Here is an 18,356-nt window from a genome sequence, read left to right on the forward strand (position 1 = left end):
ACTTTCCTAATGTTTAAACAATTTGATGCTTATTTTTCACACAGGAAATTCTCAAAGACTTCTCAGAAAGTGAGTTCCCTAGCATAAAGACTGAATTTCAACAAGTACTAAGTAATAGGAAAGAAATGACGCAGTTCTTAGAAGAGTGGTTAAATACTCGTTTTGATATAGAAAAGCTTAAAAATGGCATCCAGAAAGAAAATGATAGGATTTGTCAAGTGAATAACTTCTTTAATAACAGAATAATTGTAAGTATTACTTTTTGCTGTACTACTTCTTTTTTGTTGCTGTTTCCTTTAATTGTCCTACCTCATTCTTAAAAGGGCAACTTATGTATGTTTTCTTTATCTGTATATGCTTTAAAAAAATTGACTTGGTAAAACATGTTCTTCCTCTAATGTATTATTCTTCCTTATCAATTCGTACTGATCAAGGTAACGAAATCTTGTTGTATAATATTTAGTTTCCACTTGTGAAATCTTGAATCCTCTTACTATTCTCCTCTTTTTCTTCTCCTTCTCACTGCTTCTGTAAGAACGGAGTCTTTTCCACAAGTAGCCTTAGAGATCGTAAGAAATGAGTCTGTTTCAAGTCTATGGGCAGCAACTGTGGTAAAGTCATAGACAAGCCTGGCCAGCTACTTTAGATGGGCCTCATGTGCTTTAATAAACTTTTTTTTTAAGAGCAGTTTTAGGTTCACAGCAAAATTGAGCAGAAAGTACAGAGAGTTCTCTTATACCCCATCTCCACAAACACAATCTCCCCTATCAACAACCCACATCAGAGTGGCACATTTGGCACAATCAATGAACCTACACTGATACATCATTATCACCCAAAAGAGTCTGTAGCTTACATTAGGGTTCACACTTGGCATAGTACATTCTATGAGTTACAAATGTAAAATGACATGTATCCATCATTACAGTATCATACAGAGTAATTTTACTATCCTGCCATAAAAATTCCCTGGGTTCCACCTGTATTCATCACTTCACCTTCCTAAACCCTGGCAACTGCTAATCTTTTTACTGTCTCCATAGTAGCACCTTTTCCAGAATGTCATATGTTGGAATCATACAGTATATAGCCTTTTCAGGTTGACAACTTTCACTTAGTAATATTTATTTACGTTTTCTCCATGTCTTTTCATGGCTTCATAGCTTATTTCTTTTTAATGCTGAATAATATTCCATTGTGTGTATGTACCTGTTTATCTACTCACCTACCAAAGGATATTTTGGTGGCTTGTATGTTTTGGCAATTATGAATTCAGCTGCTATAAACATACATATGTATCTTTTTGTGTGGACATACATTTTCAACTCTCTTGAGTAAATATCAAGGAATGCAATTTCTGGATCATACAGTAAAAGTTTGTTTAGTTTTGTAAGAAACTGCCAGATAGTCTTCCAAAAGGGGCTGTACCATTTTGCACTCCCACCAGCAATGAATAAAATTCATGTTGCTCCACATTCTCATCAGCATTTGATGTTGTCAGTTTGGAATTTTGACCATTCTAGTAAGTGTAGTTAAGTGTAGTATTTGACCATTCTAGTAGTATCTCATTCAGTTTGCAATTCTCTAATAACATATGATGTTGAACATTTTTTATAGTTATTTGTCATCTGTGTATCTTTTCTGGTGAAGTGTCTGTTCAGGTCTGTTGCCCTTATTTTAGTTGGGTTATTTGTTTTCTCATTGTTAAGGTTTAAGAATTGTTTGTATACTTTGAATATTGGTCTTTTATTAGTTGTGTCTTGGAAATATATTCTACCAATCTGTGGCTTGTCTTCTCACTCCCTTGGCATTGTATTTCAGAGTGCAGATTTTTAATGTTAAAAAAAAAGTCTAGCTTATCAATTATTTCTTTCATGGATTATGCCTTTGAGTCTGTATCTAAAATATCACCAAACCCAAGATCATCTAGATTTTCTCCTATGCTGTCTTCCATAGTTTTTGTTTTACATTTAAACCAATGATCCATCTTGAGTTAATTTTTCTGAAGTTCTTAAGGTCTTATTTTTTTTTTTTTTTTTTTTTGGCTTGTAGAAGTCCAGATTCAGCACCATTATATTGTCTTTGCTTCTTTGTCAATGATCATTTGACTACGTGGGATCTATTTCTGAGCTCTCTATTCTATTCCATTGATCTATTTGTTCTTTCATTTATAGCAAATCTGGAAACTGCTGATTTTTATAGTAAATCTGGAAGTCAAGTAACGTCAGTTCTCTGACGTTGTTCTTCAAAGTCGTGTTGGTTATTCTGGATCCTTTGCCTCTCCGTATAGACTTTGGAATTAGTTTGTCCCTATTCACAGAATAACTTCGTATGGTTTTGTTGGGATTGCTTCTAATTTATAGATGGAAGGAACTGACATCTTGACAATATCGTGTCTTTTTATCCATGAATATGGAATATTTCTCCATTTATTTGATTCTTTTATTTTTTTATCAGAGTTTGGTAGTTTTTCTCATATAGATCTTGTATATATTTGTTAGATTTGCCTATGTATTTTATTTTGGGTGGTGCTAGTATAAATGGCAATGTATTTTTAATTTCAAATTACACTTGTAAATTGCTGGTATACAGGAAAGCTATTAACTTTTGTATATTGACTTTATCCTGCAACTTTGCTATAGTTACTTATTTAGTTCCAGGAGTATTTTTGTTGATGCCTTCAGATTTTCTATGTAGATGATCATGTCATGTGTAAACAGAGAGTTTTGTTTTATTTCTTCTTTACAAATTTGTGTACCTTGTATTTTCTTTACTTGTCTTATGGCATTAATTTGGACTTCCAGTACAGGGTTGAAAACCAGAGGTGAGAGGGGACATCCTTGCCTTGTTTCTGATCACAGCAGGAAGACTTCTAGTTTCTCGTGATTAACTGTGATGTTAGCTGTAGTTTTCTGTAGACATTCTTTATCAAGTTATAGAGGTTCATCTCTATTGCTGAGAGTTTTAAATTATGAATGGGTATTGGATTTTGATAAATATTTTTTTCTGCATCTATTGACATGATCATGTGATTTTTCTTCTTTAGCCTATGGGATGGAATACATTAATTGATCTTTGAATGTTAAACCAGCCTTGCATACCTGTGATAAATCCCATTTGGTCATGTATAATCATTTTTACACATGATTGGATTTGACTTCCTAATATTTTGTTGAGATTTTCACATCTTTTTTTACATCTTTGTTTGTTTTTTATTTTATTTTATTTATTTATTTTTTTTGAGATGGAGTCTCACTCTGTCTCCCAGGCTGGAGTGCAATGGCGTGATCTTGGCTCACTGCAACTTCTGCCTCCCAGGTTCAAGCACTTCTCCTGCCTCAGCCTCCTGAGTAGCTGGGACTACACGCATGCACCACCACACCTGGCTAATTTTTGTATTTTTAGTAGAGACGGGTTTCACCATGTTGGTCAGGCTGGCTTGAACTCCTGACCTCGTGATCCACCCACCTCAGCCTCCCAAAGTGCTGGGATTACAGGCATGAGCCACTGCACCCAGCTTTTACATCTCTTTTTATGAGAGATACTGGTCTGTAGTTTTCTTGTATAATGTCATCATCTGGTTTTAGTATTAGAATAATGCTGACATCATAGAATGAGTTTCTGTTTCTATCTTCTAGAAGAGATTGTAGATTGTAGAGAATGGGTATAGTTTTTTCCTTAAATTTCTTAAATATTTGGTAGAATCGTGGCACACTTTCTGGTCACTTTGTACAATGTAGATTTGAAGTACAGTGGTGAAAACATTAAATGTGACGTTTGAAAAAAAAAAAAAAGAATTCACCATTGAACTCATCTGGACCTAGTGCTTTCTGTTTTGGAAAGTTGTTAATTACTGACTCCATTTCTTTGATAGATATAGGCCTAATCGAACTGCCTTTCTTGTATATTGGTAAATTGTGTCTTTCAAAGAATTGGTCCGTTTCATTTAAATTATCAGATTTGTGGGTTGTTCATAATTGTGGGTTGTAATAATTGAGTTGTTCCTAATATTTTTTAATGTCCATGGGCTCTATAGTGATATCCTCTCATCCATTTCTGATATTAGTAGTTTGTATTCTTTTTCTTTTTCTTAGTTTGCCTAGCTAGAAGTTTATTAACTTTATTGATCTTTTCAAAGAACCAGTTTTTAGGATATTTATTTTCTCTATTGATTTTCTGTTTCAATTTCATTGATTTCTACTTTTATTATTTCTTCTGCTTACTTTGGATTTAATTTGCTGTTCACTTTTAGTTTCCTAAAGTTAAATCCTCATTTATTGATTTTTAGGTCTTTCCTCTTTTCTAATACTGGTATTCAATGCTATAAATTTTCCTCTAAGTACTGCTTTTACTGCATCCCACAGATACTGATAAGTCGTATTTTCATTTTCATTTAGTTCAAAATACATTTTAATTTCTCTTTATTTCTCCTATGACCTGTATGTTGTTTAGAAGTGTATTTTTTAAATCTCTAATTATCTGGGGATTTTTCAGCTGTTTTTGATTTCTAATTTAATTCCATTGTGGTCTGAGAGCAAAAATGGTATGATTGGTCCAGAATGTGGTCTGTCTTCGCAAATATTCAATGTGAGTTTGAGAAGAATATATAATATGCTGTTGTTGGATGAAGTAGTCAATAGATGTCAACTGCATCCAGTTGATAGATGGTACTGTTAAATTCAACTATGTCCTTCCTGATTTTTCTGCCTGGTGGATCTGTTCACTTCTGATAGAGAGGCGTTGAAGTCTCCAACTATAATAAATTGATCTACTTCTCCTTGTAGTTTTATCAGTTTTTGCCTCAAGTATTTTAATGCGTTTTTGTTAGGTGCATGCAAAATAAAAATTGTTATGTCTTCTTGGAGTATTGATGTCTTTATCACTATGTAATGTCCCTTTATCCCTGATAGTTTTCCTTGCTCTGAACTCTGCTATGTGTGAAATTAATATCACTACTTCATCTCCTTTGACTAGTTTTAACATGGTGTATCTTTCTCCATCCCTTTACTTTCTAATCTATGTGTCATATTGAAGATGGGTTTCTTGTAGACAACATACAGTCAGCTCTTGTTTTTTGATCTGCTTTGACAGTCGGTCTTTTAATTGGTGTATTTAGACCACTGACATTTAAGGTGATTATTGATATAATTGGATTAATATCTACCATATTGTTTCTGTTTTCTATTTTTTGCCCATATTCTTTGTACCTATTTTTGTCTTCCACATTTTTTCTGCCTTTTATGGTTTAAATTATTTTATGATTCCATTTTCTCTGCTTAGCATACAAGCACACTTCTATCTTGTTTTAGTGGTTGCTCTAGAGTTTGCAATATATCCATTTACAACTAATCTGAGTCCAATTTCAAATAACCCTTTCCACTTCACAGATAATGTAAGTACCTTATAATAACAAAATATTTATAATTTCTCCCTCCCATCCATTGTATCATTGCCATTATTCATTTCACTTATTCATAAGCATACATAAGTTAGCTCAGTTAAGAATAAGAAAATAAGTTTTTGTTTTATCTTCACTTATTCCTTCTCTTGTGCTCTTCCTTTCTTTATGTAGATCTGAGTTTCTGACTATATCATTTTCCTTTCCTCTGAAGAACTTCTTTTTAACATTTCTTGCAAGGCCAGTCTACTGACAACAAATTCCCTCCATTTTTGTTTGTCTGAGAAAGTCTTTATTTCTACTTCACTTTTGAAGAATAATTTTACATGGAATAGAATTATAGGTTAGTATGTTTTTTCACTCCACTGTCTTCTAGCTTGAATAGCTTCAGAGAAGTCAGATGTAATTCTTATCTTCATTCCCCTATAGGTAAGGTGTTTTTTCCCTTCTAGCTTCTTCAAAGATTTATTTTTACCTTTGATTTTTCTGAAGTTTGAATGTGATATACTTAGATGTTGTTTTTTGGTTTTTGGTTTTTGGTTTGGGTTTTTTGGGGTTTTTTTTTTTTTTTTTTAGTATTTGTCCCATTTAGCATTATGAGTTTCCTGGATTCCTGGTTTGGTGTACATTGTTAATCTGTGGAAATTCTTAGTCATTATTACTTCAAATATTCCTGCTCTTTCTTTTTCTGTTCACCTTCTGGTATTCCCATTATGTATACATTACACCTTTTATAATTACCCCACAGTTCTAGGATGTTGTTTAGAGTTTTTTTCGGTCTTTTTCCTCTTTGCTTTTCAGTTTTGGAAGTTTCCATTGTCATATTTCCAAGTTGAGTTTCTTTCTTCAGCCAGTCTGCTAATGAACTCTTCAAGGTCATTCTTTGTTTCTGTTAGCAGCATTTTTGATCTCTAGCATTTCTTTATTTTTTTCTCAAAGTTTCTATGTCTCTTCTTACATTGTTTATTTGTTCTTGCATGTCGTCTGCTTTTTCCACTAAGGCCCTTAGCATATTAATCCTTTTTTTTTTAATTTCTGGTCTGATAACTCTAATGTTCCTGGCATTTCTGACTCTGGTTCTGATGCTTATTCAGTCTCTTCAAACTGTGTTTTTTGCCCTCTAGTATGTCTTGTAGTTTTTTTTTGCTGAAAAGCAGGCATGATTTACTGGGTAAAAGTAACTGTAGCAAATAGGCGTTTAGTAGTGTAGTAGCAAGGTGTGTGTGGTGGGTGGTGGGCAGAGTATATTTCCCTGCCTTCACATGGAAGGCAAGAGCCAGCTGAAACTTAGTATTTCCCCCTCCTCCAGATATATTAGGCCCTGATAAAACCCCAGCATGTTAGGCTCTGGTAAAATAGTTTCTGCTGAGGTCAGGCCTTAAGAAAAAAAAAAATGCTCTGTTTTATTTTAAAATGGTTCCTTTTCTCCTCTCCTGCCAGACTCACAAAGGGATTTCTCCAATATTAACTGTGATGACTTGGTAGAGCTCCTGAAGGTAAAATACAAAAGTGTGGCGGCCACTGTATGACTAGGTCTCCGAAGTTTTTAACTTTCAGAGTTGCCACACTGAACTCCAATAATTCATCATTGCAGTTCAGGTTTTCCTACCCCATAACTGGTTCCTGCAAAGGGTTTCTGCTCTAAGTTGTGATTCTCTGTATCTGCCTCTCTGCCTCTCCAGTTTGGGGAGCATCCCTTTGCCCTGCAACCTCACTTCTCTGATGGATCTAAGCAGAGTTGTGCATTTTTTTTCATTTGTTTTGCTTTTTCCTTGTTGTTAGGATGGATTGGTAACTCCTTTTTTTTTTTTTTTTTTTTTTGAGACAGAGTCTTACTCTTGTCACCCAGGCTGGAGTGCAGTGGCTCAATCTCGGCTCACTGCAACCTCCGCCTCCTGGGTTCAAGCGATTCTCTTGCCTCAGCCTCCCGAGTAACTGGGACTACAGGCACGTGCCACCATGCCTAGCTAATTTTTGTATATTTTTTAGTAGAGACGGGGTTTCACCTGTTGGCCAGGATTATCTCAATCTCTTGACCTCATGATCTGCCCGCCTCGGCCTCCCAAAGTGCTGGGATTACAGGTGTGAGCCACTGCACCCGTCTTGGACTGGCAACTTCTAAACACCTAAAATGCTAAACTAGAAATTCCAAAATTGTGATTTTTTTTTTAATCATTGTTCCCAAGGTGATCAGCCCAAATGTACTGAGTCATAAGGACCAACATTGCTTAAGACCAGTTTGTTAACTTGTTTTACATTTCAGTGATTGATATTTGGTGGGTACAAAAGTAATTGCGGTATTCATTCTGCTTTCAGAAGTAATCCCTTCTCTGTTTCATTGGTAAAACATGTAATATTCAAAAGATTGCTTATTTATATTAAATTGGAGCAATGGTAGCTAGATTAATATTATAGTTTCCAAGATACATTTTGTAGTTCATATGTTTGGATAGTTCTTTTCTGACAATTTAATTTCATCTGCAAATTATATTGGAATCATGTTGAAATAAGGAACAATGCCTTTTTTAAAAAGTTTTCCCATGGAAAGTTCATCTTGTTTATTGATTAGTCAGAGCTAGCAAAATAGCAATTGGCTATTTCAGGAAAAAACAAAAAAGTCCACAATAAGTAGAGAAAGGCACAAAACCAATGTTTGGATAAGATCATCTCTATTTGTAATTTGTTGTTTTTCTTGTAATATGGGGGACCCAGTTGTGATTAGAAAGCAGGGATTTCTACCGTGTGGATCAGCATGTATATGTGGCTTCTTCCAGCACATAAGAGTAGGCATTAATAACTTGGTATGGTGTGAGGTCAGTAGTCCAGAGCCAAGGAGTGTCCAGGGTGTCAGGAACACAACGAATTTAAGATCTGATAGAATGACCACAAAGCCTGGTAGAATGACCACAAAGCCACAAAGAAGTTATGGATGAGACCAATGGGGCATTCATGATGAGAGCAGAAAGTACAATCTGTAGGAATTAGGAAGTAAAAAACATATCAATAATTTCAGAGTTGGTGTGCAATTCAAAACCTGTGAATTGTTTATTTCTGGAATTTCTCATTTAATATTTTCTGACCACTTTTGACTGAGGGTAACTGAAACCATGGAAAATAAAATTGCAGGTAAGTAGGGACTACTATAAATCGTTTTAGAGCTATAATGGTATTTTACTGTTCAATAGGCCATAATGAATGAATCAACAGAATTTGAGGAAAGAAGTGCTACCATATCCAAAGAGTGGGAACAGGACCTGAAATCACTGAAAGAGAAAAATGAAAAACTATTTAAAAACTACCAAACATTGAAGACTTCCTTGGCATCTACTGCCCAGGTTAATCCTACCACGCAAGACAGTAAGAATCCTCATGTTACATCAAGAGCTACACAGTTAACCACAGAGGTATATAATTTCTTATAAAATGTTCTTCAATTTGCAGCTTCATCACAGAGTTTAGAGCAAAATTATAGTATTTACTTATTACCGAACATGAAAACATTTATTTTTGTAAGTGATGGGCTTGATTTTTACTAGTAGTTCTACTATGGCTATTGTTCAACCAAACTAATTATAAAGCTAGACATTATGTAAGATATTATTATAAAACATAAATCATAGCTTCATTTGATTATTACATTCATAAACTATAGTGTAAGTTACTACCACTTAAGGTACAATTACCATAAAAGTTTTCCAAATTATGTGACTTTCTATTGAACTGTGATCTATGTCCGTATGCAGAACAAATATTAGCTTGGAGAGAAATAGCAATTCAGCTTTTCTCTTATTATCATCAGCGTATTTAATATTGCTTAATGTTATAATCACAATAAAAATATAAGAGGTTAAAAAATATAACAAGATTGTTATGCAGATTAACTTGTATCTAAGAACCAGTACGTTATTTGAATAACCAAATTACCTTATTAACTACCCTTACTCGGGAGTCTAACAACATGTGCAAAATGTTATATTTTGTTAGCACACAAAACGACTTAGGGAACCCAATAGTAAATTACAATTTATCATTTTTACCAAAATAAATACTTGTAATAAAACATCAACCACCAGCTTAATGAGAACTAGATCACTAGTATACAGTGTTTTGATTTGTAGGGCATTACAAACCTCAGTCAGCTGCTACAGATAAAATAGAGGAAAGATGAAATCCATCTACCAATATAATAATTTAAAGAAACAAAAGGAAAGTCGATCAGTCTTCAATGACCCAAGGAAATAGTCTAGCAGATAATAAAATATATGCTGCTATCATTAGACAAGTTTGATGCAAAAATGGACAAGTAGAGCAGTGGAAAAGAATAGAGAGTTCAGAAATATACCCAATTAAGTATGAGAATTTAGTACAGGTGTATGATAATAGTAACATTCAATTCAGTGGGGAAAAAAAAATGGTTTACTTGGCCAGGTGTGTGAGTCTGTAATCCCAGTACTTTGGGAGGCCAAGGTTGGAGGATTACTTGAGCCTAGGAGTTTAAGATGAGCTTGGACAACATAATGAGACCCTGTCTCTACAAAAAGTGTTTTTTTAATATATTATCCAGGTGCAGTGACGTCCACCTGTAGTCTCACCTACGTGGGAGGCTTAGCCGGGAGGATTACTTGAGCCTGGGGAGATCGAGACTGCAGTGAGCCGTGATCATGCCACTGCACACCAGCCTAGGCAACAGAGTGAGACACTGTCTCAAAAAAAAAAAAGAAAGAAAGAAAGAAAAGATGGTTTGCTTAGTGCATGACTTTGATACAACAGGATAGCCATCTGGAAAAAAATAAGGCAGGATTCCTATCTCACTCATTAAACAAAATTGAATTCTAAATGGGCCCCCAAAAATCCAGACATTTTGCCAAAAAAAAAAAAAGAGTGTGTACATGTGAATATATGATACCTCTATGAAATGAGATTCTGTATGTCCATGAAAACAAAAAATAGGAGAGATCTATGTGTTGATAATGGAAAGATCTGGAAAAATATGTTCTCAAGTTTTAAAATAAAGCAGAACTATATTTAGTATATTGTGTGTATACTGACTATTTTTAGAAACTATATATTCATGTATATTTGGTTATAGATAGAAAATTTCTGGAAGGATACACTTGAAAAAGTTTAGTCATTGCTTCAGGGTCAACTAGGGGGTCTGAGATGGGGAGACTTACTCTTCATTATATGTCTTTGAATTTTTTTCCACATATTTGTGTTTTTCTATTTAAGATTAATAAGGGTGGGCATGGTGGTTCATGCCTTTAATCCCAGCACTTTGGGAGGCCAAGGCAGGCAGATCACCTGAGGTCAGGAATTCAATACCAGCCTGGCCAACGTGGTGAAACCCCATCTCTACTAAAAGTACAAAACTTAGCCAGGCATGGTGGCACACACCTGTAGTCCCAGCTACTCGGGAGGCTGAAGCAGGACAATCGCTTGAATCCAGGAGGTGGAGGTTGCAGTGAGCCGAGATTGTGCCACTGCATTCCAGCCTGGGCAACAGAGCAAGACTCCATCTCAAAAAAAAAAAAATTAATAAAATTAAAGGGAAAAATAAATATATATTACTTTAGAGAGTCAATTAACAAATGTCCTTTGTTTAAGTAGTGTTCATTTAAAATATGAGTGCCTATTTAATATGCTTAGCACTATGCTAACTAATAAATCGCATAACCACTGTGCTGTTTTTAACTGCATGTTTTAAGAATTTGCAGACAGATTATAATATAAACCTTTCACATTTTCAATCCAAAAATCATCATCTAAATGAGGGAAATAACATGTCTGTAGAGTGAATGATGTTTGGCCTCTCTTCTATCCATTGTTAATACAATCTGTGAAAAATTAACAATATCTAAATATGATCATCTCTGTCTCAAATTTGTATACTGTGATTCTGTCTTGATGATAGAGCTTGTGAATGTGTGCTTTTTCTAATAGAAAATTCGAGAGCTGGAAAATTCACTGCATGAAGCTAAAGAAAGTGCTATGCATAAGGAAAGCAAGATTATAAAGATGCAGAAAGAACTTGAGGTGACTAATGACATAATAGCAAAACTTCAAGCCAAAGTTAATGAATCAAATAAATGCCTTGAAAAAACAAAAGAGACAATTCAAGTACTTCAGGTAACTTAAACATAAAAATAAAAGTTGTTTGTTTGTTTGTTTAACCTATTGGATTCAGCAAATCTCTTGGTGCTCTATTCTTCCCTCTCACAACAACTTACTGTTACCTATGTGTTTCTGAAGTTCAATACTCAAGCAGAAGCAACTTAACTTAGAAGTGAAATGTAGGAGCATATTGTCATGTAAAATATTACTTTTATTATGTTGGAAAAATATAATTTTTAAAAGACATACATGTTGTTTATAGTTTAAAGTGTATATTTTTTCATTTTTCAAAAAAATTGCTTATCAAAAGATATAGTACTATTAGATAAGTAAATTTTTAAATTCTTTTTTTCCTACTTACTGCCTGTGTTACTGAGTCCCACCTGATGTCCCATGGGCTGAATCTGACCTGTTTTGGGGGGAAGAACCATAATTTAAATGTTTTTCAACTTGAATGTCATTAGACAAATCACACACTCATTAATCACTACTTACAGCTCCCTTTTATTTTAGTTCCAGCCACTTCTCACATTTCTTCTACTCAGATCTGATCCAAATTGGCATATTTAAATTTGCTCTTCTGCTCCAGTGTCTTTTCTCTCCAGTTAAAATTAGGAACACGTCAAGAATGCCTTCTTTATTCATTATTTAACATTGTTCTAAAAATTCTGGTCTATTCAGTGAGACATGAGCAGAGAGGCAAAAGAAAAAATTAAATTTGTTTTTTCGACAATTGTTATAGCTAGAAACTAAAAAAACTCAACTGTAAAGTTTTAGAATGTTGTAAAGTAATTTTTTAATATTACAAATAATTGATCACAGTTTTTATTCATTCAACAAATACTTGCTGAGCACCAGCTATGTGTCACTCACTGTTCTAGAGACCAATGAAAAAACAAAGCCCGTGCCATCAAGGAACTTACATTCTAGTTGAAGGAGACAGAATAGTAATTAAAAATGTAAAACATAGAAGGCATATTTTTATATATGTTATATATATTAAGAGGTATATTATATCTCAAGTGGTAAAAAGTGAAATGGAAAAAAATTAAGCCAGACAAGGGGGTACATGGTTCTGGGTGAAGGTGGACATGTGTCAGAAGAGAGATGATTGTATATACAAGAGTTGAGGAATGTCACACCAGTAAGATGATCTGAAGGAAGTGATAGGGCGAACTGTGTAGCCAGGGAGAAATGTTCCAGGCAAAGGAAATAGCAAACTGGAAACAACAAGAAAGTTAGTGCATCCAGAGCAGAATAAGCAAGAGGATAGAGGTAGAAAATAAGGTGAGGAGTAGCAGAGGACCAGATCATGAAGGCCCTGTAAGCTATTTTAAGAACTCTCAGTTCTATTCTGGGAGAGATGGAAACAAAGGCTTCTCAATGGGAAAAGGATAGTCTGATCAACTAATGATGCCAGACAACTGAACATCCACAAGCAAAAAAAGACAAAGAACTTATACTTTTCACAAAAATTAACTCAAAATAGATCATAGACATACATGTAAAATGCAAAACTAGAAAACTCCAAGAAGATGACATAGGAGAAGTTCTAAGTGACCTTGGGTTTGGCGATTTTTTAAGATATAATACAAGAAGTGCAATCCATAAAGAAAAAAATCTGGTAAGTTGGATTTTATTGAGACTTAAACTTCTGCTTTGCAAAAGACGCTGTCAGGAGAATCAAGAGAAGCCACAGACTGGCAGAAACTGTATACAAAAGATGAATCTGGTGAAGGAATGTTATACAAAATATACAAAGAACTCTTAAAATCAACAATAAGAAACAACCAATCAATCTTAAAATTGGCAAAAGACCCAGATGACAAATAACCATATGAAAAGATGCTTCGTATCATATGTCATCAGAGAATCACAAATTAAAATAATCGACCATTACAAACCTACCAGAATAGCCAAAATCCAAAACACTGACACCACCAAATGCTGGTGTGTGGAGCAATAGGAATTCTTATTAATTGCTGGTGGAAATGCAAAATGGTACAGCCATTTTGGAAGATGGTTTGGCGGTTTCTTACAAAACTAAGCATACTTGTATGATTGAGCAGTTGTATTCCCTGGTATTTACTCAGATGAGCTGAGAATGTATGTGCACACAAAGGGCTGCATGTGTATGTTAATAGCAGCTGTGTTCATCATTGCTAAGACTTAGACACAGCCAAGCTGTCTTTCAGTGGGTAAATGGATAAACTGGTACGTTCATACAGTGGAATAGTATTCAGCAATTAAAAGAAATGAGAGGGCCGGGCGCAGTGGCTCATGCCTGTAATCCCAACATTTTGGGAGGCTGAGGCGGACGGATCACCTGAGATCAGGATTTCAAGACCAGCCTCCCCAACATGGCAAACCCTGTCTTTACTAAAAATACAAAAAAGTAGCCGGGCATGGTGGTAAGCACCTGTAATCCCAACTACTCAGGGGGCTGAGGCAGGAGAATCTCTTGAACCCGGGAGGCAAAGGTTGCAGTGAGCTGAGATTGCACCACTGCACCCCAGCCTAGGTGACAGAGCAAAACTCTGTCTTAAAAAAAAAAAAAAAAAAAAAAGGAAAGAAAAGAGAGGACCTTTAATACACATTGCTTAGTGAAAGAAGCCAATCTGAAAAGGCTACGTACTGTATGATTTCAAGTATATGACATTTTTAGAAAGGCAAAACTACAGAGACAGTAAAAAAATAAACAGTGCCAGGGATAATGGAGAAGAGAGGGATGAATAGGCAGAGCACGGGGTTTTTTAGGACAGTGAAACTATTCTGTATGATACTGTAATGATGGACGTGTGCCATTTTACATTTGTCAAAACCCACAGAATGTACAATACAAATAAACTGTCAAGGAAATTATAGATTTTAATAATAATGTGTCAATATTCATCACTTATAACAAATGTAGCATACTAATGCATGATGTTAATATGGGGGAAAAGGAATAGGGGACACTGGGTATGTAGGAACTCCCAGTATTTTCCATTCCATTTTTCTGGAAACCTAAAACTGCTGCTGTAAAATATAGTGTTTTGTATCACTGGATGGAACTATGTTTCAGTACGAAATATACTTAGTAATGCTTTGTTTTGTGGCTTGAATTTAGTTCTAGTTTGATGTTTACATCACTGCTCCAATATCTTTTTGTTTCGTTTTCTGATTTACCTTTTTCCACCCTTTTCATTATTTCCAACTTTTTTCATTTTGTAGGTATTTTCAATTGGAAAAAATATTTAAGAAATAAAAATCATGTTTCTAATTGCATATTATGATAGCTCCAAATAAAAAATCATGTTTCTAATTGCATATTAGCTTCAAATAGACTTCATATCAGTATCTAGTTATTCAGTTAAAATTGATGCTTTTTCATATATTTGGAATTGTTTGCTATTTTAAAATGTCCTTATTAGAGCAAAGACAGCTAACCATTCTTTAAAACTGGAGAAACTGAAGCTCCTCTAATGATTATTTTTATTTTCTCTGAAAAAAAATTAGGACAAAGTTGCTTTAGGAGCTAAGCCATATAAAGAAGAAATTGAAGATCTCAAAACGAAGCTTGTGAAAATAGACCTAGAGAAAATGAAAAATGCCAAAGAATTTGAAAAAGAGTACGTATTTGTCTTAATTTAATGTGATTTTAATAGCTTAAATTTTCTTTCTAAACTACATATACTTTTCATTAGTTAACTTTTTAAAATATAGTTTATGAAAATATTGTTACTGCTCTTTTTTAAAAAATGTACACATCCATAGATTTTAAATATACTGGTCTCATTACATATGCAAAATTTTTAAAACTAAGCACAATTCTGATAATTAACACACTGTCTTTGAACACTTCTTTGTCAGTCATACATAATATAAACAATTTTAAGTGGCTTTTTTGTGCCTGAAAGTGAACATTAAGAGTGTGTGTGTATTTAGCAGTTTTACTAAGGTTTCTGTTGGTTCTCTTAATTTCATTTGTTGGCCTTACTGTGTTTTTGTGTGAAGATTATATTTCCTTTTAGTTTATAGTTCCCTAGGGCCCAAGAGCAAATCCTCTTTTTATTGATTTATTTATAGGTAGCATTATACAGAACAGCATGCCTAAATTCTTTGTGATATAGCATAATGGAAAAAAACATTAAAGAGAGTCAAGGAAACTGAAGTAGAAATACGTTCTCAATCCCAGCACTTTGGAAGGGCTACACAGGCAGATCACGAGGTCAGGAGATAGAGACCATCCTGGCTGACACAGTGAAACCCCACCTCTACTAAAAATACAAAAAAAATTAGCCAGCATGGTGGCAGGCGCCTGTAGTCCCAGCTACTTGGGAGGCTGAGGCAGGAGAATGGTGTGAACCCAGGAGGCGGAGCTTGCAGTGAGCCGAGATCACACCACTGCACTCCAGCCTGGGCGACAGAACGAGACTCCATCTCAAAAAAAAAAAAAAAAAAAAAAAAATGTATATATATATGTTCTCACTTACTAATGCATCACCTTACAATGTTTATTCTCTCTGGTCCTCGCATTCATAATCAATAAGGAAAGGTTTATATTAGAGGATTTGTTAGGATGCTTCCTGGCTCTTAACACTTTTCATTCTTCCTATAAATCTTGAATAAATATTTAATGATCTCTTATTTTGCCCAGGAAGTAGCACTTGGAATTTTCATGCCCTCTGAGCAGTCTATTGGTTTCAGTGAAACATAGATGTATTAGATTCTTAATTATAAAAACAATCTTACTTGTAGAATAGGGTCAGCAGGGCCGGGCATGGTGGCTCACGCCTGTAATCCCAGCACTTTGGGAGGCCGAGGCAGGCAGATCACCTGAGGTCAGGAGTTTGAGACCAGTCTGGCCAACATGGTGAAACCCCGTCTCTACTAAAATACAAAAATTAGCCAGGCGTGGTGGCAGGTGCCTGTAATCCCAGCTACTCAGGAGCCTGAGGCAGGAGAATCGCTTGAGCTCAGGAGGCAGAGGTTGCAGTGAGCTGAGATAGCGCCATTGCACTCCAGCCTGGGGGACAAGACCAAGACTTCATCTCAAAAAAAAAAAAAAAAAGAAAAGTAAAGAATAGGGTCAGCAGATACAGACACATTCATAGTCATTAAGAAAGGCAGAAAGTCTTATAATTTATCATTGCTGATTAATGCCTAAACTAACAACTCATAAAATGTCTCTTTCTACTGCAGAACAGTGATCAGAATTTGACCTTTGTAGCATCTTAGAACAGAGCTACAGTCAGGGTTTGCTTTCCTGACCATATAGAAATAAAGCTGCACTTTCTCTTTCATGCTCCTTATACCTTCAAGATATTTCTAGGACCCCATGGTAAAAAATAATTAGGTAATTATAATTTTGTTTAATATCCAATGAATTAGGCCTCCAGAAGCTTTAAAAAAACTGGGGTTTCTCAATATAAGAAAATCAGACTGTCCCTGCACCCAAGCAGAATGCTTCCAGTTTGATGGCATTAATGCCATAAGGGACATGGCACCAGAGAGGTATCACGAGGGCTTATCTACTGCCACTTACCGGCATTATGTCAATGTGATGCGTTAGAAAATCCTTCACAGCAGTTTTGTTTATTCTCCTGTAAAAAATCAGTTGCTGAGCTTTTTACATATTTCTGTTGTTTTTGTTAGAATCAGTGCTACAAAAGCCACTGTAGAATATCAAAAGGATGTTATAAGGCTATTGAGAGAAAATCTCAGAAGAAGTCAACAGGCCCAAGATACCTCAAGTAAGTAGAAAATGCAGATATTTTTAGATTAAATTTTACTTCTCAACACACAACAGACTTTGAAGACTAATATTATTTAGTATGTAACAGTTGAGAGTAAACAGAAGTTGACCACTAATCTATTTTTAAATGAATTTATTGGAACCATATTTCCAGATATCTTGTGACATCTTCGTTTGTTGTAATCTTAGATGCTTATCCATTATAGATTCTTGAAAAATGCAAACTCTGCTTTTGTATTGTCAAATCTTTACCTATTAGTGAAGATACCTTCAGGCAATAAAGGAATGACTTATACTATATCAACATAGAATAATGTTTCCCAATAAAATGAAACACATGTCTTCATAGATTTTAATTGTATGCATCTAATAAGTTATAATTGGTGTGCAGTAAAAATAAATACTATTCTGTTTGTTCTTGAAACTAAAAATACCAAGTTAATATTTACTTGCAACGGTCTTTGAAATTTCTCTGAGATATACTTTTTAGATCTGTTGGTCAAATTTCTCAATATACATGCATTCCTCAAACTACCTTTATTCATATGCTGTCTGTCATGTTCCATTTGAAAAGAAAGAATGCTTGAACAGTACTTGAGATAGCTTTGTGCGGTAGAACAAGTACGGAACTAAGGTGCAGATCTCAATGGCTATGTGAAATCGTGGGGTTAGCACCTGACCTTCTAACTTATAAGCATATATGTATGCTTATATATATACTTATTATAAGTATATATACACTTATGCATATATAAGTAGACATAATAAATGTATAAGTATAGTATAAGTGTATAATATATAAGTAATATATCTATTCTATATTACTTACATAATGAGTAATATATAAGTAATATATATGTTACTTATGTGTAATATATAAAAGTAATATATAAGTATATATAGTAAATACTTATAAGTATTATACTTATAAGTCTATAGAAGTATATATATGAGTATATGTACTTATATGCTCATACATTTTTACAGGAGAATAAACAGAATCGCTGTGAAGGATTTTCTAATATATACTTATATATATACACTTATATATGCATATAAGTATATATATACACTTATATATGCATATAAGTATATATATACACTTATATA

The 18,356-nt window shown here is 34.4% G+C and overlaps 1 protein-coding gene across 5 annotated transcripts in view; it reads left to right on the top strand.

The window, feature by feature from the left end:
* The window catches only part of CENPE (centromere protein E), a 92,590-nt gene that overhangs the window by 67,390 nt on the left and 6,844 nt on the right, over window positions 1–18,356 (top strand). For all 5 annotated transcript variants that reach the window (XM_032175131.2, XM_032175208.2, XM_032175441.2 and 2 more), the window contains 5 exons: window positions 45–248; window positions 8,584–8,802; window positions 11,339–11,524; window positions 15,008–15,120; window positions 17,147–17,244. In XM_032175131.2, the coding sequence (XP_032031022.1) occupies window positions 45–248; window positions 8,584–8,802; window positions 11,339–11,524; window positions 15,008–15,120; window positions 17,147–17,244 (820 nt within the window). The remainder of the gene's footprint in view (window positions 1–44; window positions 249–8,583; window positions 8,803–11,338; window positions 11,525–15,007; window positions 15,121–17,146; window positions 17,245–18,356) is intronic.

Source organism: Hylobates moloch, unplaced genomic scaffold, assembly GCF_009828535.3.
Source record: "Hylobates moloch isolate HMO894 unplaced genomic scaffold, HMol_V3 SCAFFOLD_2, whole genome shotgun sequence".
Classification (NCBI taxonomy): domain Eukaryota; kingdom Metazoa; phylum Chordata; class Mammalia; order Primates; family Hylobatidae; genus Hylobates; species Hylobates moloch.